Source organism: Hippocampus guttulatus, chromosome 3 (assembly GCF_054856545.1).
Source record: "Hippocampus guttulatus isolate MCC_2025c chromosome 3, RoL_Hgut_1.0, whole genome shotgun sequence".
NCBI classification, from domain to species: domain Eukaryota; kingdom Metazoa; phylum Chordata; class Actinopteri; order Syngnathiformes; family Syngnathidae; genus Hippocampus; species Hippocampus guttulatus.
In genome coordinates, this window is record NC_141263.1 from 13,630,161 (window position 1) to 13,653,390 (window position 23,230).

Here is a 23,230-nt window from a genome sequence, read left to right on the forward strand (position 1 = left end):
TTTACAGCTTCTCCATAGTGAAATACATTGCGGGAGTATGCAGTAATATGTACTTTACCCTTGTTACTGTTAAAATCAAGCAGTCAGTAGAGTAACTTTTAAAGCAAGTTAACAGTAAAAAGTTACTTTTTCAAGCTAATTGTGGCAACACCAGTCACAAGTAATCAAAAACAAGCCCTCCCGTCATGGACCAGCTCTGGATAAAAGCGGCCATTTTTAAGTACGTCAACGATGATGGCAAGATGTTAAGAGAGCGCAATGTGCAGACAGGAAGCAGCTTGACAACTCTGATTGAAGCATATACCTGACTTCTAATCGGACGGGCAAAAGGAATTTACCACCCCTGTCAATCCTAATGAACTTCCAGTCAGATTCAGCTTGTTCATTCTAACTGAGGTGTTTAGATGGCGCATTTCCATTCAGTTTGGGTTTTTGACTGATGCTGATGCACAGGCCAAAAGCAAATGTGTGCATATGTCATCTCCTGAGTACGGCTTGGATGCCATGATGGCGATTCATCAGGCACACCTCGGTTTGGTCTTGTGCGCCGAGCCCTGTGACTAAAACTGCTCTAAATGGTTCAACGCGAAGAATTTCATTTCAGTGCTGATGACGCTGATGCCCCCGGTAATTGTTAGAAAACCGCTTGTCCACTTTCTTGAAGAGGGCCAGTAGAACGGCTCAAACTGTGTCACCTCAAAGCAGTACTCTGCATTTGTTTTAGTTCAATTCCTGTGGTGGCTTTCACGTTCCAGCATAAAGACGTTCTATTTAGAGGAGCCGCTTTAAAATTCTGTTTGTGCATCCGCCGCTGCCAGCTTTTAATGGAATTTATTCACTTACAGTCTTTGATGATAATAAAACAAACCCATCTTGTGTTACTTCACAGTAATCTACGCAGGCATGCGGTGGCGGTGGGTTGCAAAAGGTCAACAATTCACATTGCTGCATGTGTGTCCGCAAGTGAGTTATAGCTTGAGAATGATCGCAACAAAGAACATACCTTACATTGTTTTACTTAAGTCTTTCGAGTTTAATCATGAAACCACTGTAATCAACCGCACGCTAAATCCTTTGACACGATTCCTCTCACATGTGACATTTGCTTTGAATCCCACTCAGGTGCCGGCTTTATTTATGTGCACTGCGAAGGTCTTTGGGGAATACGCAAAGCTCCGTGATGTCGATGCCAGAGAGTAAGTTCATTCGCAATGCTGGGAGGAAGTTTGGAAGGATGTAGCGCAAGAATAACAGTCACCTGAGAATAAATTTGTGAAGGCACAAAGCCTTCAGTCACATGATGGTTGACGGGAGATGAGGTAGGTTGAGAAGCTTCCATCCATCCATCCATATTCAACTTTGCTTATCCTGAAGAGAATCGTGGGGAGTAGATGAAGCCTATCCCAGCTGACTTCGGCCGTTAGGTCGGACTGGAACCCTGAAGTGGTTGCCAGTCAGTCGCAGGGCACATATGGCAACAAACAACCATTCAGACCCACAGCCACACCGTCACTCAGTGAGAACTGATCCCACGCTGCCCGCGCACAACTCAGGTGAGTGTACCACGAGACCAGGGGTCAGCAAGCCAAAATGTTGAAAGAGTCATATTGGACCAAAATAAACAAAAAAACAAATATGTCTAGAGCCCCAAAAAATAAAAAGCCTTACAATGAAGACAACACATGCTTTATGCATACCTGTCAACCTCGGCTAATAGCTGCCCTTATGAATGATTACGATTCCCCATGTACTTGCACTCATTCTCAGTCTGAAAAAGGTGGCTCTGGTGCAAGCCCTCAAGTGATTAAAAAATAAATCTAAATAATATGTGCATCAAGATGTACAAATAACACCTCTGCGAATGTTCCTAAATTCAAATGATATTTCTCAAAACACGTTCACTGTGGGCTGTGAATTCAACCCATCAGAACTATGCCTTGAGTGCACTGTGCAGTCACCGTAAGCAAAGGAGATTTGTTCACAAAAGCAAGTAAACAGCGCTTTGCCTTGGGAGTTAATAATTCAAGAGCGTTAACTGGATGAAAACTTGAAAAAGAGACATCCACTTAAGTGTAGGAGACATGTGACAAGCGGCCACAAATGCTTCTGTGCACCACACGTAGCTTTAGCCAGCTTCTGCCTCTCCTTCCTTCCTTCAGACCTTGAGAAGGTCATCCAGACATGCATTTCATCCCTTGCACACCACAACCTGCTTTTAGTTGTAAATTGTATTTTCTATGCGGTATCTGAACATGACCAGTTTTATAAAACACCTTCTACTTAGTAGACTAAAAATGCTAAATCGTGTCTGTAGTATTGAGAATATCACACACGCAATATCACACACACAACTTTTCTCTAAAAAAGCAGTGTCACTTTCGTACATCTGTATTACGGAGATTGTGATTGGATCTCACAGTGGGGTTGGTTTGCCGTCATTATCATGATAACAACCTACAGTAAGACATGAAATGACTTTTCGGAGAATTGGCATCTTTCAAGGCTCCCTTCTGCTATCTGCTCGAAAGATCAGTATTGCACAAAACACTGGGAGACTTGCAACACTACTGGAACATGATATTATAAATAATTCAGCAGTGATGGCAATCTCCTTTACTATTTGCACTGAAATATTCTGGCCGCATTTCTAATTCATTCCTGTCATACCATGTGGGTTTGAAGTGCTATCCCATCAATTACATACTGTATATACATATACAGTATATACAAATACAGTATATATGTATATATATATATATATATATATATATATACAAGAACAGTTGCTGGGATCCAGCAATTTTGGGCCAAACATAATACTTAGTCATCTGTCGAGAAAACACAAATTTAACATAACACTCTAAATGAGACGAATAAAGGTTTTCTTATTCTTATTAAATATATTTATGTGGTATAACGTGGCTGTGCCATGGACCTTTTGATCCAGAAAAATCCAATTTCTGTCTAGAATTTTCTATCAATTTTAGTATTAGTGTGTGTTTGTGTGTGTGTGTGTGTGTGCGCGCGCGCGGGGGTGTGTGCATGGGCGTCTGTGTGTTCTTTTCGTCATCGTCAGTATTATTTAATATTAATTTTCAAAGTGGCACTGGCGATTTGTTTCATTATTCAGTTTAAAAAATCTCAATTACGCGTCGACTGTGATGCAGTACGCTACATTTATCCCATTAAAAATGATTTAAATGAATACATTTCCAGGAATCTAAACTAATCAACTAATATGATGTAGAACAAATCTTATTTAATGTCATTGCATTTATGTTAACTGTTGATTATGATGATGACGTATTTTCTATTGACTTAAAAAGTTGCCCAGATCAGTTTCTGATTTTTAACTCGTTAATATTATGAAGGGGGAAAAAAGTCACAAAAACACTTAGAGGTTATGAAATTGTATTCAGGTATCAACACAATGGTGACTGAAAACGTTTGAGAGGCTGCTTGGCTCTATTCTACTGTTGTCTTACAGTGACCTCTTGTGGTTGAATCTTTCATTCCTCCCCGTGTGGCGTTTGCATGATGTGCCTGCGTTTTCTCCTCCTACTCTGGCTTCTTTCCGTGTTCCAATAACATGTATGTTAATCGAAACTTACATGAGCCGTTGGTATGATTGTTTGTCTTTAGATGCCCTGCAAATGGCTGGCGACCACACCAGAGTGTACAGTACGTCAGCCAGGCAGTTCTAGGTCACTTCACGACCCTAATGAGGACAAGTAGCAGATGTTTGAGTAAATCACATATAAATAGGCAAGTCGCAAAAGTCAAGCTGACACAAAATTTCAAGTAGGGTCAAAGTCAAACAATTACTTCAGTTAAGCAAGTCATACAATCTTGCTCAGTCATATATATTCGCACTATAGCCACTTTACACTTCCTGATCACCTGGTTTTTATTCCAATCTCCGTATTTTATAACACTTCTCACTTAAAGGCATAGCCAACATGAAGCTCAGATGAAGTCTTGTTTTGTTTATAATACTGATTTATTTCCAACTGCATGGCTGTTTGGCTGTTTTTAGGTGAACATCATCTGAAACAAGGCGGCCTGGTGTCCAGTGATTAGCGCGTCGACCTCACAGTGCAATTACAGGTTCAGTTCCAGCTCCGGCCTCCCTGTGTGGAGTTTGCATGTTCTCCCCGGGCCTGCGTGGGTTTTCTCCGGGTACTCCGGTTTCCTCCCACATTGCAAAAACATGCATGGCAGGTTGATTGAACACTCTATAAATTGTCCCGAGGCGTGAGTGTGAGCGCGGATGGTTGTTCCTCTCTGTGTGCCCTGCGATTGGCTGGCAACCGATTCAGGGTGTCCCCCACCTACTGCCCAAGGACTGCTGAGATAGAGTCCAGCACCCCCCGCCCCTTCTGAGGATTAAGCGGATCAGAAAATGGATGGATGGATGGAACATCTGAAACATTGTCAAAGTCCCCCACCATCAATAAGCAATGGCCAGCACCTCTTCTTTTATTCTCTTTGTGTTATCTGTTGTGCTGCCAAACCTTCCTGTATTTTACTTCTGATGCCATTGTTGTGACTGCTCGACAAATGAAACAAGGACGAACGATAGTCGATCAGCAACCTCTAGATTGTGAAAATTAATGTTTCGTGTGGGTTGGAACCACACCACAAAAACACCCAACCCGTGTTTCGCTCAACATCCAACGTTCATCTTGAAGAAAGGCTCGTCTTTGTCCTTGGACTTCCCCCGCCCGCGACTCGCTCATCCAATCACAAATCACACTCAGACACTCGCATGACCTCGCAGACAATTGGAACTTGTACAATTCTAACAACTCACAAACGCAACTGCTGCGGGGTTACTGCAGTGTCAAGTTAATGTCGCTTGTCTGTCTTTGTGTGTTATAGTGCCTTTCTCTTTTTCCCATTTTTTTATTAACAAAAATATGCGATCCTTGAATCTAAATGTAATCATTTCATGAGCTCACTCCAACATCAGAATCATCTGAACAAGTTGGCTTTTTCAATGCGTCTGTAATGGGTTGTCATGTTTGCATGCGCTAAACCAAACGTAACGTCTCTTTCATTATACCAAATGAATGTTGTACTATCTTGAAAATGCATTCATCGAAATATAAATCGGTACGATTTTTCTGGTCTTGTAGTTCAAGTCTAAGGCGAGTTGAGTCTAAAAACGATGTTAAAGTCAATTAAGGCTTCCATAAACTTCAGTACAGATAGTCCCAAATCCTAAAACTCGCAACTTAAGTCTGACTCTAGTCATGTTTGTCCAGTCCCAGCCACAAAATGGATAGCATGCCTCTCATACTCATATTTGAAGTATTAACTCTCAATATCTGCCATTTTGAAACAAATCAGTTTTCTATGCGTAGTGTCGCACATCGCTACGTTTCAATTGCTGTGTTGATTGTATGGGGTTCTTTAAAAAAACAAAAATCATTCTAGTTTTTAATTAGAATACACAATTGCTGTAGTGTCTGCTTGCTTCACTATGTCAAGGAAAGAAATCGATTTGGAATTATAGTGCTGGTTAAAACACCAAACATAACCCAGTGGGCACATGGCATCAATTTGACTTTGATTTAATGTTGAAGATTGGATTTTGATGTCATATGGATGTTGAATTGACATCAGATGCTCACTGGGATATCAATCCCCAACTACCATGCAAATATGCCCTCTTCGGGATGTGAACGGAAAAGAAATCACAACAGACCTGTCTGACTGTCGTTTGTAGTGAGAAAATGATTATCCTCCAACTCAAGTGGTACATTTTTGTTGTGACTTTGACCTGATAACATCAGCAGCACAGGGACAAACTTTGTGTTTGGAGGCGAGGCCATTGCATGAGTGCCACATCATTTGGAAAACCTGTGGTGTCCGCGCCTAATATGCTCACCACAGTCACCATGGAGGTGATCCAATATTTTAGATTTAGGTCTAAGTTAATCATTGAGTGATGGCACTGCTGTGAAGTATGCTTGAAATGTGTGGGGAAAATGATAGGAATTCCACCTACATTTCAGGTGGGCTGGGATTGTCCAGTCATTCCAGTTTGGAATGACTGGACGGATGATAACGGAATTCAGACAGTTAGATGCTCAACTATGCCTCTGTATCAAATTTAAGTGTGGATGAATGACATGGTCAAAATTACATTTACATTTTATTATTTTTATTTCCATTTTTCTAATAAGTGTGGAATGATGAGAACTCAATCAGACTGTTTGACTGAGGGGGTTGGGTTCCATTTTTTAACTTTCCGAAATTAGTAACAACAACTCTCACGTGGTGAAATTCCATGGTCCAAAGTTTGTTTGGTAGAGGATATACAGTAGTGAGCTGAAATTATGTGAGAAAGTACAAGTCTATTCTCACATGATGACGTTGACGAGGGCTTTGTCCTTGTACGTTCAAGCCTCTAAAAGAACAGAAAAAATAAAAATCATGGTCCTAGATGTGACATTGAGTTGGATGTGTGGATGCTTGTCCTTCAGTATTCACACTTGTAGCCCATATGTCATAATGATGCACAATAACATTGGTTTAAACGCTTGTCCCCTCTGGTGGGCCTCAATGTGCGCCTCAGGGATGAGATTCGAACTTGACACCAGCACCACCTGTGCCGGATAGTCAGACACTCATATCAAGAGTATGTGATAGATTGATGTGCGAGTATTCCCATAAACCACAAGACTTGCATGTCTTCGCAAGCCTTTGTAACAGCGGGATAAAGCCCAGATTTTGTCAGCAAAACGGTGGCAACGCCACAAAGATGAAGCTGCATCACCATTTGAATGATTTATCGCCCGCTGGATTGTAACGCCCTTAAAAAGCAATAACGGGTTATACAAACGGTATGACTTAAATGTTCTTTGTGTTTGTTTGGTTTCATAGGCAAAGGTGGGATGATGTCACGTCTAAATATACACCTTTTCGTCATATAATACCTTCAAGCAAGATGACCTCATTTCATGAAAAAAATAAATAAATAACAAAATAATACCATACATAGAGTTCAAGGGAAGCATCGATACATTCTACACAGAGGCTTACGGGAACAAGTGTGAAACACACGTATGTCATGAAAAACTCTTCATGGGCCTACATTGAATTTTCCTGTCGGGTATTAAATCGAGACACATTTCCAGTAAGATGATTTGATTCAAATGCCCATGTAAAAATCAACTGGGGCTTGAAATTCCTCAATTATATTTTTACATTGACAATCTGTTGAGCAAACGCATCCATTTGCAGTTAAATGTTGTTTTTGTTTTTTGTTTTTTAATGTGCGTTAACTTTCTTTTGTGACCTGGTTAATGATTTGCATGCAATTGCTCACATCCTTCACTGTCAATTCCTCCTGGACACCAGCAGCATACCATTACTGACATGGCTCACATTGAGACTGCATGAGCTAACCAAAGCATCTTGGGCGGATGGATTGCTCTTGTTTTAAAGAAAATGTAGTTAACTTGACACCGCAGGTGGTCAAGACACCGGCAGATGGAGACCGTCACATTTGCTGTTTTCAGTGGGCGTGAAATTGCATCTTGTTGTAAGATCTAAAAAATGAAGTCAACGCTGTAGAAAAGGAGGCGTGAAGGAAATTTTTTCTTCTTGTGAAATATTTAGATGAGGTCTTTGTGGGTTACCTAATTCACCTTATGACGCTGTCAACGTTATTCATAAATCTTAAAGCTTATAGACATGTTTTGCCAAGGCTCACAAAGCAGGCTACATGCCTTAAACTGCAGTGGTTCTCAACCTACTTTTACAAAAGTTTAAAACAATGACGATTTTTATTTTGTTTAAAAATAACCTCTGAAAACAGTTTACACCGCATACTGCCCGAAGATGGTTGGGATAGGCTCCAACATGCCCGCAGCTCTTGTGAGGATAAGCGGCTCAGATAATGGAAGGATGGATAGATAGATGTTACTTTGATTTGCAAGCAAAATTTTAGATAAGAGCGCCGCATGGTGGCAGTGAAGTCAATTAAGCTCACTTAACAAGAAACAATTTTGCACATTTTTTAATCAAAATTTTAATGGCACTCTCAGTTGAAATTTACTGTCAAATTATACATGAAGCAAAGTGAATTACTCATTGCATATGTAAAACAACCATATAGCTTTGCTTTAGATACGTCTGTTTCATTCAATGCTAACAAACAATGCAAAATACCATTGACCGGCTAAAAAAAAGTGTTGGTGTCAGCCTCACTTGGCTAGTCAGCTAGATCGTTTTGTAAAAGAGGTTTTGTACTCACTGATGTTCATCTAGTTTAATAAAGGATTGAAGTTAATGGCATGTTGTGGCAGTGTTATAACCCTTACAGCAATGAATATTTGAACATGAGGCGGTACGGTGGTTGACTGGTTAGCACGTCCACCTCACAGTGAAGAGATCTGGGGTTCAATTCCAGCCCTGGCCTGCCGGTGGTGAGTTTGCATGTTCCCCCCGCACCTGCGTGGGTTTTTCCTCTGGGTAATCCGGTTTCATCCGACATGCCAAAAAAATGCATCGTAGGTTGATTGAAAGCTCAAAATTGTCCAAAGGTGTGATTGTGAGTGTGGATGGCTGTTTGTCTATAGGTGTCCTGTGATTGGCTGGCAACCATATTTGGACAGATATTCAGGCAATTTACTAAATTGTGACAACGGAAGTTTTGCCTTGATGCCAGTGATATTCTTTATCCTCTGTGAAGACACAGATATTATTGCAGCTCACTGAGTTTTGACTGGCTCCATATATATCCATCAGTATGTCTGTATTATTCTGTCGTCAGAGGGCCAAGGCACACGCACCAGAAGGAGTAGCACAACGTCCATTGAATTGAAAGGAAAAATGTGGAATGTGTGTAGAATTCCATTCTAACTGTATGATTTGAAAAAGTACATGATCGAGTATAAATTTATGACTGCTGACCCCCAAATATGCAGGGGGGTCACCATAATTCATGTTACATTATTTCGTAAGAAAACATCCTGAAAAGTTGAAGCGGAACAGCATCACAAAACAAATTTTGTTTTTTGTATAATTTCAAAAAATATCTCATCTTCACTGATGAAAATGTTGTACCTGGAGTCTTGTAATGTACCACAATCATTTTCCAGGGTTAAAATTTTGAGTGCCCTCTAAATGGTTAAGTGAAGTGAGTTACTAGCGGATTAGTCTCAATGGATTGTCTGACACGCCTGCTCCCTTTCCCCACTGTCCTGACCTTTACATGCATGCATTATGTAGCATAAACCATAAAATAAATTGAATTGACAGTGGTTGCCATTTCATAGAGTGTACTTTTTTTAACAGAGTCCCATAGTGTGACACCTAAAGTAACTACACCAACATCACTGTGTTTGATGCACTAATGAGGCAGCCTTATTTCGAATGAAGGGTGAAACTGGACTGAGAGCAAAAGCAAAGGACGGGCGGGAGCAGTGCGCTGCGCAGGTGTCGAAAGCTGAGTTGGTAGTAAGTAGTGGTATCACGAGGATGGATGCCTGTCCTGTCCCCATCGATGCATTGGTAAAGTGACATCAACTGTGAAATTGCTCATTGATGACCAGGGGAGGGCTTGTCCATGTGTATATAAAGGCCAGAAGCCCACTCCCACAAAAAGACTGATCAACAAGTTTGACTCCTCTGTCTATGTACCTTGTGTCCGATCACAACAGCAAAAATAAAACGAAAATCAAAAGCCATTTCCTGGATATAAGGACAAAACTGGTAAGATATTGGCTTGATATTTTTTTCCCTTTGGAAGCTGTGCTGCTTGACCAAATTAATTTTCATACAGCGATAATTCACAAGGAACTTTTCTTAACCCGATATCTTTCTTATTTTCAGCCCATCATCAGCATGTTTGTGCTACGCTGCTTTGAAACAACCATTTTTATACTCCTCTTTTCAAGTTTGCACACAGATGCAAAACCACTCAGGTAAACGCCGTTCTAATGTGTGGGAAATCAATGCTGTCTGTCTTTTCTAGTCAAGGAGGAGAGAAAAGAAAAAAAAGTCACTCATTGATCATTCATCATCTTTTCCTCAGAGTGACTGTGGTATTTTTTTGTGTGCAGAAAGAGAACCATCAGTGAGGTACAGTTAATGCACAATGTTCAGGAACACAAACAAGTGGGAGAGAGACAGGAATGGCTCCAAGAAAAATTAAAGGACATTATTGTTACCAGTGCCAACCCACAACATAGACAGTTAACCTCAATCCAAAATATATTCCCAAATGAGGTTCTTGAAGAAATATTAAACTGACCATTGTAGAAGTATTCACGACTGTGTATTTGCAATGTCTGTTTTATTCATTAATTTATTATACTCAGTCTATGATTTATTAATATAACTAACTTGCTATGCATTGCTATTTTTATTTCTGCTACAAAAAAAGAGAACTAGTGTCTTTTGTATTCATGGTTGTCAATGTCTCACTTAGTACTTTGATTGCATTATTTTTTAACACCAAACATAGTTTCATTATATAAAGTAGTGAAATTGGAAATTAATTCAGGTTGTCCTTACTGTAGTGGACCAATTGAAGTGTTTGTCTTAGTCACCATTATCTATTTGTTATCTGTGTTTTTTTTATGCTATTGTACATATGCAGTTTGGTTAGTTCATTATTGACTTTTAAGAATAATTACAAATACATTGCACTGCGCAAAATCACTGCAACCTCTTAGATTTAAAATTTTGAAATGACTCTAAGTTTTAGACAAAAGAGTATTGATATCCAGTGTGCTGTGCTGTTTGTGCATTTGGTTAGGAACAATAATGTATTTAACCTGAAATATTAAGATATCCTTTATTTGTCCCACACTGGGGAAATTTACAGTCTACAGCAGCAAGTTTGTGGGTAGAAAGAAGAAAGAAGAAAAAAACAAACACCGTTCAATTAAGTGCAATATAATACAAAATGGATAAGTCGCAGTGCTATTTACAATTGATTTTCACATCATTTAATTATTATTATTATTTTTTTTTTTAATTCAGCATATAAACTCTTGGGGGAAATTATGCAGTACTGTACTGTCATTAATAACCAAGTATTTTGCCTATCATCAACTGTAAAGTCAATGCATTACTATATGTAATTTTCATTGTCAAACATTAAAATGATTTTATGAAAATGTATTAAATGTGTTTTTACTGAAATTGACTAAAAGTACAGTGTACATTATTATACGTGATAAATTACAGTATGTGTTTCAAATACTCTACAGCAGGTGTAACAAAAACAAAATTGTTATTTCAGAAGTGTGCATCTCACACACAGGTTGGTGACCCCTGCCGTACAGTATTTGAAGAAAAAAAAGTGAAGCGGCAAATCGCGAGACTTGACAACATACCTGTCAACTCATACGGTTTAGCCATAGTTCATACGGATTTTGTGGTGAATCTTACGTATATGGCTGTATCGCACAAATCATACGGATTCAGAAAATTTCCGGGTTTCTTTTCACCAACTCCAAATCATTTGGAGTTGGTGAAAAAAAGTAACGCAGGAATACAACTCTGAACACAGTAATGCCACGAAGTAGAATGATGATTAGACATTAACCAGACATTGTATTATGAAGATCTACAATAAATATCATTGAAGATTTCGTGGGTTTTTTTGGACATATAAAATGCTTTGGTATGTTATAAGGATTTTTTGCTCTTTATAAGGATTTTTTTGGTAGTTTATACAGGTTGGCGCTCCGAAAAGTTGACAGGTATGTGACAAGAACAACTTTTTGGTCCTTAATAATATGATCCTTTGTCAATGTTTCAGACCCTTATGAGTATGGATGTTAAATATGACGACGTAGGCACATTTTGGATATGCCCATTAATTTATTGAATTCGAAATCTGAAAAAAATAAATAGGACGCCTGTGTAACATTCTCGCGAGACTTGACAAGCATTTTTTTCCAATCCTTTTTCGGTGGGATGATAAGAAAAAATATAATTGAGAATTTTATAATATACATATTCAAATTTAAAACGTTTTACACCCACATCAATGTTTTTAAAATGTTTAAAAAATGTATACTTTCTGAAATTTGACGAGAAAAAAAATGCGTCACATGGTCACGTGACATCAGCTACATGACTGTTTTTGAAAGGAGGCTGGCCAACTGGCTAGCTGTCGGGATTACACTTCGGCGGAGGCTTACGCCAGTTTGGTAACTATATTTACATTTTACGGTACACTCATAGTCCTTGTGCCACTGCAGTGCCGGGTTGGCCAATACTCCTTGAAATAATGTCGAAATGTGTTTGTAAATTGATGCTTGTACCACCGTTTCTAATGCTAGTTGTGTAGGAGTGCTGCTAACGCTGGAAACTCGCTAAAAGAATGCTAATTATAAATGTCCTTTTGTAATCTGATGACCGACTGCTTTTGATGATTAAATGTCACATTTTAGGCGAGTACTATAGGGAATCCATTTTTTTTAAAAGCACGCTACTATTGAATTCTGCCCAAACGATTGCGTTATGTGCTAAAGGCTAGCGGTGGATTTTGTGTGTGGAGTTTTGATCAGCGGAACCAGTCGACGACTACTTGAATATGAAGACTGATACTTCCGGAGCGGACTTCCCCTTGTTCGGGTGATGGCAACGCGTCTGCAGTCATATGACAGTAACTCCAGTGACACCGAAAACTGGGAACGGAAAACTACAAGCCGACCTCGCAAACTGTGCAAGCATTCGAGGTGAGCTACCCAAAGCCGATCAGCCAGCGAGCCCTAATTAATTATGATTAATTAAAGAAGCAAACGACGCCGATATGATATTGTAAGTAAAATAATATAATTTGATTGTGTCTCATCATTAATTGTTGCTGATGGACAATCTGATTAATGATAGGGAACATTACATATTTAACTTGTTTGTAATATATGAGGGGGGGGGGGTCTATATAAGTGATGTTGTGAAGTTGGCATCTGTTTGTTGAATAAACACACGTTTTTTTCTGAGATGTCTTTCCCAGTACAGTTTGAAAAGTACTCTTCAACATCTAATGAAGTATTAACACAACTATGTTAGTAGTTGTAAATCTACATGCCAGATATTTGAGTGGTATTTCTAATATTTTGTTTACCTGAATTACATAATAAAATAATGTGGAGTACAATAAACATTATCAGATCATTAGTATTAACATGAATGAGTAATTCATAAATCAGGTTACACCAATTATGCAACCAAATCTGGAGCTTTATCACCTCTACTTTACATCTTTCATGAAACAATATATGTAAACATGGTGTGGACTACACCTCTTAAGCACTGAACTTAGCAACTAAGCACTGCATAGATCAGGGGCGCCCAAACTTTTTTTTTTAACCTAAAATCTACTTTTCGATCAACCAACCTCCCGTGATCGACCCATTAAGGCCGATTTTTCCAGAGAATTTTGGTTGAACTCCCAAGTTGTACTACTTTTAGGACGCTTGACTTTACAAGTTGCATTGAATTGCAGTCCTTTGTTTTAGTTGTTGTAGCACGAGCAGGTTTGTAGCTGGCATTGTTTGGGCATTGGTTCTTATCTGCTTGTCGACACGGCCTGACCGCATTCTGTGTGCATTAATCATCCTTGAATCACAACACTTTGTAGACCAGGATGTTTCATTCTCTCGCTACCATTGTTTCCCATCATGTGCCGGCAAGATGGATACAAACTGGCAGCCCTGCTTGTGTGGTCGTAGTTGCTCCCCCACAGTGAAATGAAAAGGAAATGTCCTGTAGCTCACGGGTACGGACATTGAGTCATCTTTTGTGTTGAAGCGCAGCAGTCAAGCTCGCGCATCTCGAGTGGAGCCCCAACAGAGGAAAATGAGCCTGCATGGTGCCAGCGGGGGCTGCGACCGCTCCAGCGATCGCTCCAGGGATTCCTCGCACGAGAGAGAAGCGCAGCTCACTCCCTGCATTCGCAACCTCACCTCACCTACACGTCAACACAACAGTGGTGAGTATGAAGGGAAAGAAGAGAAGGGCCTCAGTGGGAGGGGGTCATGGTCAAGGTACACAACTCTCGGTGGCTTGTGCCAGAAAGCGGCTCAATGCGTCTTATCAACTTCCTGCTCACATTGATAAGATCAGATAAGAACATCTTTATTTGTCTCACAATGGAGAAATTCCCAATTGGCTTCACATCCTCATTTCTTTTCACACAGGTACAATGCAACCCGCCTACTGGCTGTTCACAAATTCATTTTTGCACTTCCTTTCCCGCCTATCCGCAGCAATTTTCTGGAAAGCTCGTCGATTGACATTTTTTGTGCTTTTTTTTTTTGTAATGCTGTAAGATGCCACACAATAGCACCGAAGCCCCGGATAACAGGAAAGTAGTAACTGGCCAATCAGCAGTAGAACATGGGTTGGTTTCACCCAAATCCTGGTTCTCACTATTAATTGGATTGGAAAATACATTTGAGTTGAGAAAAGAAACATGTCAATCAAAATGGTGACTTTAATGCTAACATTTTTTGCTTTTGTGACACCTTGAGCTATAGATCAACAAAACCAAGACTGATAATGTATTTACAGCGATACAAGTATGAAACACGCAATGCATCAATTAATCATTTTTCAGACCAGGTACGAGCATCTTGGAGAGCCCAAGATGGCCGCTTGTGCGCCAGTGTGTTCGGCGACGCTCCTGCCATTTCGGGTTTTTTTACTTTTCGCAATGCTTGTTACCTCCCTAACAGCGTCTCGGTTGGTTTATGATCGCCGATCGTTGTTATTGATTCAACAACACGTCTGAGATTCGGCCGCGTTTTGGCAAGACGGTGGTGAAAAGACACTACCTCCGTTCTTGGCTAACCTGCCGGCTAATCTCTTCCGCGTTCGCTCGCCCCCTTCACAGCCGCGGCGGCAAACGTAGCGGTCAGCTCGTGAAGCTAAAACGGGATCTGAGACACACTTCGATCGCTCCGGCGTGGTGTGCCCTCGACCCCGTCGCCTCGTGCTTGCTAACAGTCGTTGGCTCTCCCATCGCGCCACGGCATTTCTACCCCCCACGCCTTTCTCGGGGAGGAATCCAGCGAAAGCTTTTGAGGGAATTCCCCCGGGCTCGGCGATCGGAAGAGGCAATCCCTCCCGTTGCTACTCCCACAAGGATCGCGTTGTTAAATGCCCGGTCGCTGACGAACAAGACCCATATTCTGAGGGGGTATTTCCTTTCCAATGACTTGGATTTCCTGTGTCTGACGGAGACTTGGGCAGGTACTGGTGAGTACAACGCTTTGCTTGAATTGTTGCCACCTGACTGTGATTTCCTCGATACCCCGAGGACATCAGGCCGTGGTGGAGGAACGGTGAGCATCTTTAAGAACAATTTTAAATGTAAACGGTGCACATTCACCACATCGGCCACCAGCTTTGAAGCAACCTTCTTTGAAGTCGGTCGTGTTTTCCCGGTGCTCTGTGCTGTCATTTACCGTCCTCCTAAATACAACAAAGACTTTTTAAGCGACTTTTCAACCTTTCTTGCGGAAATCAGGCTGAGATATGATCATATCCTCCTAATGGGGGATTTTAATATCCATGTGTGCTGTCCGGAAAAAACGCTAGCAAAGGACTTCTTAAGACTTATCGACTCTTTTAATTTCGTGCAGTATGTGACCAGCCCGACACATGAACAAGGTCATATTTTAGACCTTGTCCTTTCTTATGGTCTACCGGTGTCAAATCTGGAAGTCCTTGAAAATGGGATTTCTGATCACATGGCAGTTTTGGTTTGACGTAGTCTTATCGCATGCTGCTGTGAAATCTGCCGCTCCTAGTTTTAAACGCCAAATTTTTAACCCTCGCACTGCTAGTCGTTTCTCTGATGCCTTTAATAACCTTTGCGTACCCTCGTCTAACACAGAGGAACTCACCTCTTGGTTCAACTCATCATGCCGTGCCATCCTGGATTTGGTGGCTCCTTCAAAAACTGTGCTCCCAAAACCTAAACCCGAGCCATGGTTTAACGACATTACCCGCGCAGCTAGGCAGGGGTGTCGCAAAGCCGAACGCAAGTGGAAAAATGACAAATTGCATGTCTCTTATCAAATTTGGAAAGACTGCTGGCGTAACTACCAGCTCACAGTGAAAGAGGCCAAAAGAGAATATCTGTCGGACCTTATTCAAGCTAACCGTCACAACCCACGCGCACTATTTAAAACGATATATTCTGTACTCAAACCCCCTCTGCCTACTTGCTCGGATTCTTCACCCGAGATGTGCAACAGATTCCTTCAGTTTTTCATTGATAAGGTCTCTACAGCTAGGACTCCGGTCTCAAATACCGCATCTGACCCCTCTGTCCATGTTCCATGTTCAGCTGTGCTAAATTCTTTTGAAACTGTGTCCTTGGCGCTTTTGGAGGATGTAGTTCGCCAGACGAAGCCATCTGGCTCCCCTTGCGACTTTCTTCCCCCGCACTTCTTTCAGGAGGTTCTCCCGAGTGTTGGCGCATCAGTCTTGGATATCATCAACAGCAGCCTCTCTTCTGGTGTAGTTCCCCAACAGTTTAAACATGCTGTGGTCCAACCCTTGATCAAGAAACCTGGCCTTGATCCAGATGTGCTGTCAAGTTTCAGGCCCATTTCCAAACTGCCTTTCATTTCCAAAATTCTGGAAAAAGTGGTGCACATGCAGTTGAAATTTTTCTTGGATGAACATAACATCTTGGAGGTCTTCCAGTCAGGTTTCAAGACGATGCATAGCACGGAGTCAGCCCTGTTACGCGTTTCTAATGACATCCTCCTGGCAAATGACTCTGGAGACCACTTGTGTCTAGCTTTATTGGACTTAACTGCAGCATTTGATACAGTGGATCACAGTATTCTGCTGTCTCGTTTGCAGCACTTGGTGGGCATTGGCGGCAGTGCTCTTGAGTGGTTTAGGTCCTATTTAGCTGACAGAACCTTCTGTGTCAGCCTTGGCTGCTCTGAGTCACGCACTGCTCCCCTGTCATGTGGTGTTCCACAGGGCTCAATTCTGGGGCCTCTGCTGTTCTCGCTGTGTCTGCTCCCATTGGGTTCCATCTTAAGGAAACATGGTATTCCCTTCCACTGCTATGCAGATGACTGCCAGATCTATGTCCCACTGAGCAAGAAAGACGCCTTCTCATTAAGGCCACTCCTATCCTGTCTGGAAGAAATCAAAACCTGGATGGCACAAAATTTCTTGAGATTCAATGAAAAGAAGACAGAGGTGATATTGTTTGGTTCCAGTGGCCCTTGTACATTCCATCCTGTAGACTTGGGCCCCCTGTCTCCTTATCTTAAGTCAACAGTCTCAAACTTGGGCCTTAAACTGGACAGTGATTTCAAACTCGATCGGCAAATTGGTGCCGTTGTTAAATCCAGCTTCTTTCACCTTAGACAGCTGGCCAAAATAAAACCTCTCCTCTCACATGAACACTTTGAGACAGTAATTCATGCCTTTGTCACATCCCGGCTTGATTACTGCAATGTCCTTTACTTTGGAGTCAGCCAGTCCTCCATTAAGCGCCTTCAGCTGGTCCGGAATGCCGCTGCTCGCCTCTTGACTGGTACTCGTAAGAGGGAGCACATAACTCCTACTCTGGCATCCCTTCACTGGCTCCCCATTCATTTTAGAGTTATTTTCAAGATCCTCTTATTTCTTTTCAAATCTCTGAATAATCTCGCGCCACCTTACCTCTCTGAGCTCATCCGCCCCTACACACCTGCCCGGCGCCTCAGGTCTGTGGACCAGACTTTATTAGAAGTACCAAGAACTAAACTGAGGCTCAGAGGGGATCGAGCCTTTTCTGTTGCTGGTCCCTCTCTCTGGAATGACCTCCCACTGAACATTCGGCAAGCCTCCTCACTGCCCATCTTCAAAACCCTCCTCAAAACTCACTTGTATTCTTTGGCATTCGACTCAGCATGACTTAGATTTGTTCTTGGTTTTACTGTTTGGTGCTTTCTACCGCCCTTATTACCGATTTGTCTTACTGTTTATTGTGCATGTTAAATTGCTCCATGTACAGCACTTTGTATGCAGCGATGGCTGTTTGAAAGTGCTCTATAAATACTGTTGACTTGACTTGACTTGTTGACTTACATGTGAGCGCTCAGTGATACCACGTACTCATACTTTATTGCGTCGCCATCTTGGAATTAATGTGTGCTTTCTGGAACGCAAACCTTACTTGAGCATGGCATAGGGTTTATTGAAAATACAATAGATCTTCATTTATATAGTGCTTTAACAACAGCTGCAGCTATAAGTGGTTCACAGAACATTTAACATCCTATTTTGAGAGAAACAGTCTTGTCATAAATTACGTTCTAACATCCATCTGTATGTTTTTGTGACAATCAGGTCAAATCGGTTTTCTGGTTGCCTCCGCCTGAGCGGTGTTCATACAACAGTCAACTAAAAGTGTTGTCACCTAGTTTTACCTTAATAAAGTATCTTCACACAGGTGCCATAGTTCCTACCCGGGAGGTGAAGTATTGGTGTTGTAGTTTCGGGGCCTTTTTTTGCGTCCGAGTAGGAGTAGAATTTCATTGTATTGGCAGCATACAATGACAATCGGGGCTTTCTCTTCGACAAGAGAAATGCGATTGGAAATTTGATGAGTGCTTGAGGCCACGGCGTGACATCGTTGATGAGTTGTTCCTTTTGCGGCATGACCTCATCTTTGATTGTCTTTTCTGAGGAAGTCCTTGACGCTGTAGTTCTTAGTCATTTCCTCCTTAGTTAACATTTGCATTCATTGGGAATGGCAACTTGAGAGCTGTTTTACTCCCTCGTCGTGACTGGGAGACATTTTAAGTGGGACATTTTATTGTGCCTTAGCACCACTCTGTGTTGGTGGTTGTGTAAAACATTTTTTTTGTTTCGATTTTGGTGCTCGATAGCATACAAAAAAACACACAGGCATGCCCAAAGACTTTGGGATTGAAATGCTATGAGCTACAAAACAATCACACATGTTCAAGTCAATCCAGGTACCAGAAACTACTGTGAATATTAAATGTTCGAGCACGCATTCAGAAAGCAGCATCTTGTGTCAAGAATGAAAAGCAGACGACACAGTATGTTCCTTTTCTTTCCGTGCGCACGTAGAACGAGACCGCGATGGCGGGCCGTCATCGAGGCCCGGCAGCCCTCGGCCACAGAGGGTCTCCCCCAGTGGCTCCAGCAGCAGCGGCGTGGTGAGCAGCCGCAACAGCAGCCTTTCCAGCACCGAGGGAACCTTCAAAGGTTTGGCAGTGGGAGAAATGGTCTTTGTGTACGAGAACCCCAAGGAGGGCGCGGCCAGCACCACCCTCTGCAACCGAAATGTGCGGACGTCTGAGAGGGTTACGCTCATAGTTGACAACACGCGCTTCGTGGTGGACCCCTCAATCTTCACTGCGCAGCCCAATACCATGCTGGGCAGGTACAGAACTTTTTTTTTTTTTTTTTTTTTCTAAAATGATGACTCGCGTCATGTGGGGAATGTCTCATTTGTAACCAAAGCTGCTTTCTTTCAGAATGTTCGGATCGGGACGAGAGCACAATTTTACAAGGCCCAATGAGAAGGGAGAGTTTGAGGTGGCCGAAGGAATCAGCTCAACGGTTTTCCGAGCAATTCTGGTCAGTAACTTTGTCCGTCAACGTTTCCTCGTCATTATCTCATGCGATGATTCCCAGCTGCTGCACCGTGGCACGGTTGTGTGACGTGAGAAATGATCCAATTTCCCTGTAGTGCTCTGAAAATGATTGACCACAAATGATGCATCTTTGAACTATCTATGATAGGCCGAGCAATTAAAAGCCACTTCCACTCGATAGCAGAAGCTACATACTGTAATTAACCTGTACACCCACATTTTGTTACTTTTTTGTTTGGTGGTGTGCGCAAGTTTTATTTGTTTTTTTTTAATGTTAAAAGAATGTGCCTCGGCTCAGAAAGCCTCACGTATTGGGTCTCTCTTCGCTTCTGCGTTTTTCCTGTTCTCGCTGCCAGGGCCTGACTGGTCAGGGTTTTTTGACACCAGTTTCAATATTTTATATTTAAAAACCAAAAAAAAAGTATAGAAATGACCGAGCGAGTCTATTTATGCCGTTGCCTAAACCAGTTCATTGCTTGCCATTTCAAAATAACGGGCCCGCGGCCCACTTTGGGTTTCTGTCCTCAATCTTATGTTGTGTATCCGTCGAATTGGTTGATTTTGGGGTTGTATCACCTGCGTAACTGCGCCGTTATCGTGGTTGAAGAAGGAAGTGATTATTCACGATGACTTGCAAACCACAAGTCAACATGCTGTGATAAAGTGAGTGGGAGGGAGGGAGGAATGTTTGGCTCGCACCACAAGTAAGTAGCTAATAATTAGTCTGACTGCTTGTGATTCCCGCTCATCAACATTCTTGTTTTTTGTCGTTTGTTTTTTTGCCGGGAAGAGAGAGTGCGGGCTGCTAAAATTGATTGTGTATCGATCCTTGTTGACGTGGCCTCATTCTCAACTCAAATTGGCTCTTTGTATATTTGACCCTGACTTGACTGTGTGTTTTGTGTCTCATTGACAGGATTACTACAAATCGGGGCTAATCCGTTGTCCTGATGGAATCTCTATCCCCGAGTTGCGGGAGGCGTGCGACTATCTATGCATCTCTTTTGACTACAGCACCATCAAATGCAGAGACCTCAGTGAGTGGCTTTTTTTTTCCATTGAGGAAGCCTTTATTTGAGGGGATTTTCTTCCAATGGACATACAGCACATAAAACTCACAATCACATGTTTTTCCCTCAACTAAATAACTAAGGTTTACTGGTTTAATTTCACTCTATTCCAACTATTTATACACAACCAGTAAAAATTCCATTCCGTATGAGATCCCTTTTAATCTATCGAGCACACGAGTTTCAGTCCCGGCTTGTCCTCAGGTGCCCTGATGCACGAGCTGTCCAACGATGGCGCCCGGCGACAGTTCGAGTTCTACCTGGAAGAAATGGTTCTACCTCTGATGGTGGCGAGCGCCCAGAGCGGCGAGCGCGAGTGCCACATCGTGGTCCTCACCGATGACGACGTGGTCGACTGGGACGAAGAGTACCCGCCGCAGATGGGAGAAGAGTACTCCCAAAGTGAGTGCGCCGCAGGGCAAACGTAACCCTTCCACGTCAATCTAAGTTGAAACTATACGAAATTTCCTTGCAGTCATTTACAGCACAAAACTGTACCGATTCTTCAAGTATATCGAGAACAGAGATGTTGCCAAGTCAGTTCTAAAGGAGAGAGGATTGAAGAAAATACGACTGGGCATTGAAGGTAAGTCATGACAATCCTTGAGCCGAGGCACAACCTTTATGTTGGGACTGTGAGGATAAGTGGATCAGTTGATGGATGGACAATTTTTTTTTCGTCACTTTTTTAATTTTAATTTATGTATATAACAAAGTATGCCAGAGCTTTGTCAAAGTATCGCTACATAAGGGGCAATACAAGATACTGCTTTATATACTGTATGTATTTAAAAAAAAAAAAGAACACATAAAATGTATATTTAACACAATTGAGTGAACATGTTTGTGGCCTTCGGCAACCGTTGGAGTTTTTCCACATGGCAGTTTCAAAAAATTATTTGCCCACCTCTGAGACCGTGAGCAGTTGTCTCGGACAGTGGGCCAGTTCCCCATCTTTTTTGCACCACAGACCGCTTTCAGATATTTTGATGAATCGACAAAGACACGGTGTAATGAGACCAAGTTGACGGTCCGGTTGGCGGTGTCCGCACATTCAGCCACCGTCGCCACTCCTTAAGTCCAGTAGTCGTTCCATGCCAGCCACCAATAATGGTTGTTCATATGATCCAACGCACCGCGATGCCGACTTCACCATAAAGGCCTCACAAGTAGTAATGTATATGGAGATCGAGTCTTGAAGTAAACGTATTTAATTGTTCTGTCTGTGATTGTATTTCGCTGGCATAAATCGATGAACAAAGATATAGTAGTTGTAGAAAGCAATAAGTCAACATTTTGAGCGCATGTCGCTGTCCAGGTTACCCCACATACAAGGAGAAGGTCAAGAAGCGTCCCGGAGGTCGTCCGGAGGTCATCTATAACTACGTCCAGAGGCCCTTCATCCGCATGTCGTGGGAAAAGGAAGAGGGCAAGAGCCGCCACGTGGACTTCCAGTGCGTCAAATCCAAATCCATTACCAATCTGGCGGCGGCGGCAGCCGACATCCCCCAGGACCAGCTGGTGGTCCTTCACCCGGGCCCCCAGGTGGATGAGCTGGACATCCTGCCCAACCACCCGCCCGGAGGCCACCCCTACAGCAACAACTACAGCAACGAGCCCTACCCCGAGGGACCCCCGCCTGCCATGTGAGGACCCTTGAGAGCCCGTCGGACCCCGCTCCTGTCCCTCTTGTCCACCTCCCAGCATGCTGAAGCATGGAGCGCACCATACGGGGGGCACCATAACCATATTGCCTTGACACCTCCTTCGCAGCCTTAGAAGCCAATAACCTGGTGGACTGCTTTGATTTTCTTTAGTTTGTTGTTTTTTTTTTTGTTTGTTTTGTTTTTTTACTTGACCAAAGCAATTTATTTTTATGTTTGCTAAATATTCAATAAACACTTTACTTATTATTATTATTACTATTATTATTTCCAATGTTGTACCCTCATTTGTTGGGTTTGGTTGAGCACTCTTGTGATATCAATGTTTCCCCTCAATCATTTTGTTTGGATTTGACATGTTCCCGGGTGGCTTGATGACTCCAATGTGTGCTTTATACAGAAAAGACTTGGTCATAAAGGGACAGGGGGGAGAATCATCACTTTTCATCTGACCTCCACGTGTTAACAGTGTAATTGGATGTGTTTTGTCATTGGCTGGATGTGATATGTGCTGTGACGCTCCTACCGCAAACTCAACATTAAAGCAGAGCACACGGGCTGGCACGCTCACAATCTTGTAGTGCAAAGCTTGAAACGGTTGCCAAAACAAAATGTTTCAATAAAAGAAAAAAGCGTTTTTGGACGAAATTTTTAGCCGAAAAAAAACGACCATTTATAGTAAGGCGTTTTTATCCCAAAAAAACGACCATGTAGAGTAAGGCCTTTTTGGACAAAATTTTTAGCCAAAGAAATCGACCATGTATAATAAGGCATTTTTGATGAATTTTTTAGCCGAAAAAAACGACCATGTATAGTAAGGCGTTTTTGACGAAATTTTTAGCCCAAAAAAACGACCATATATAGTAAGGCGTTT

At 42.0% G+C, this 23,230-nt stretch overlaps 2 protein-coding genes across 3 annotated transcripts; both read left to right on the forward strand.

The window, feature by feature from the left end:
• The first annotated feature begins 3,643 nt into the window (after positions 1–3,643).
• pth1b (parathyroid hormone 1b) lies at positions 3,644–11,174 on the forward strand. The gene is made up of 2 exons (XM_086106186.1): positions 3,644–9,938; positions 10,077–11,174. The coding sequence occupies exons 1-2, from the start codon at positions 9,649–9,651 to the stop codon at positions 10,264–10,266; spliced, it is 480 nt and encodes a 159-aa protein (XP_085962312.1). The 5' UTR covers positions 3,644–9,648; the 3' UTR covers positions 10,267–11,174.
• A 923-nt stretch (positions 11,175–12,097) lies between these two features.
• On the forward strand, positions 12,098–22,993 carry btbd10b (BTB (POZ) domain containing 10b). 2 transcript variants are annotated; one of them, XM_086106891.1, is made up of 9 exons: positions 12,098–12,179; positions 12,530–12,710; positions 13,791–13,966; positions 19,093–19,408; positions 19,503–19,605; positions 20,539–20,659; positions 20,897–21,094; positions 21,168–21,278; positions 22,011–22,993. In XM_086106891.1, the coding sequence occupies exons 2-9, from the start codon at positions 12,610–12,612 to the stop codon at positions 22,340–22,342; spliced, it is 1,458 nt and encodes a 485-aa protein (XP_085963017.1). In that variant the 5' UTR covers positions 12,098–12,179; positions 12,530–12,609; the 3' UTR covers positions 22,343–22,993. The 2 variants fall into 2 exon arrangements, with proteins under 2 accessions (XP_085963017.1, XP_085963018.1); XM_086106892.1 differs by having other exon boundaries at positions 12,122–12,179; positions 12,504–12,710.
• Positions 22,994–23,230: the final 237 nt, after the last annotated feature.

What these genes read in the sequence shown, in the direction of transcription:
- btbd10b (XM_086106891.1), top strand. Translation starts at nt 12,610, where the DNA reads ATGGCAACGCGTCTGCAGTCATATGACAGTAACTCCAGTGACACCGAA. An exon ending in TACACGTCAACACAACAGTG is followed by an intron (nt 13,967 to 19,092) that starts GTGAGTATGAAG and finishes GTGCGCACGTAG; the next exon opens with AACGAGACCGCGATGGCGGG. An exon ending in CGGTTTTCCGAGCAATTCTG is followed by an intron (nt 19,606 to 20,538) that starts GTCAGTAACTTT and finishes TCTCATTGACAG; the next exon opens with GATTACTACAAATCGGGGCT.
- pth1b (XM_086106186.1), top strand. Translation starts at nt 9,649, where the DNA reads ATGTACCTTGTGTCCGATCACAACAGCAAAAATAAAACGAAAATCAAA. An exon ending in ACAGATGCAAAACCACTCAG is followed by an intron (nt 9,939 to 10,076) that starts GTAAACGCCGTT and finishes TTTTGTGTGCAG; the next exon opens with AAAGAGAACCATCAGTGAGG.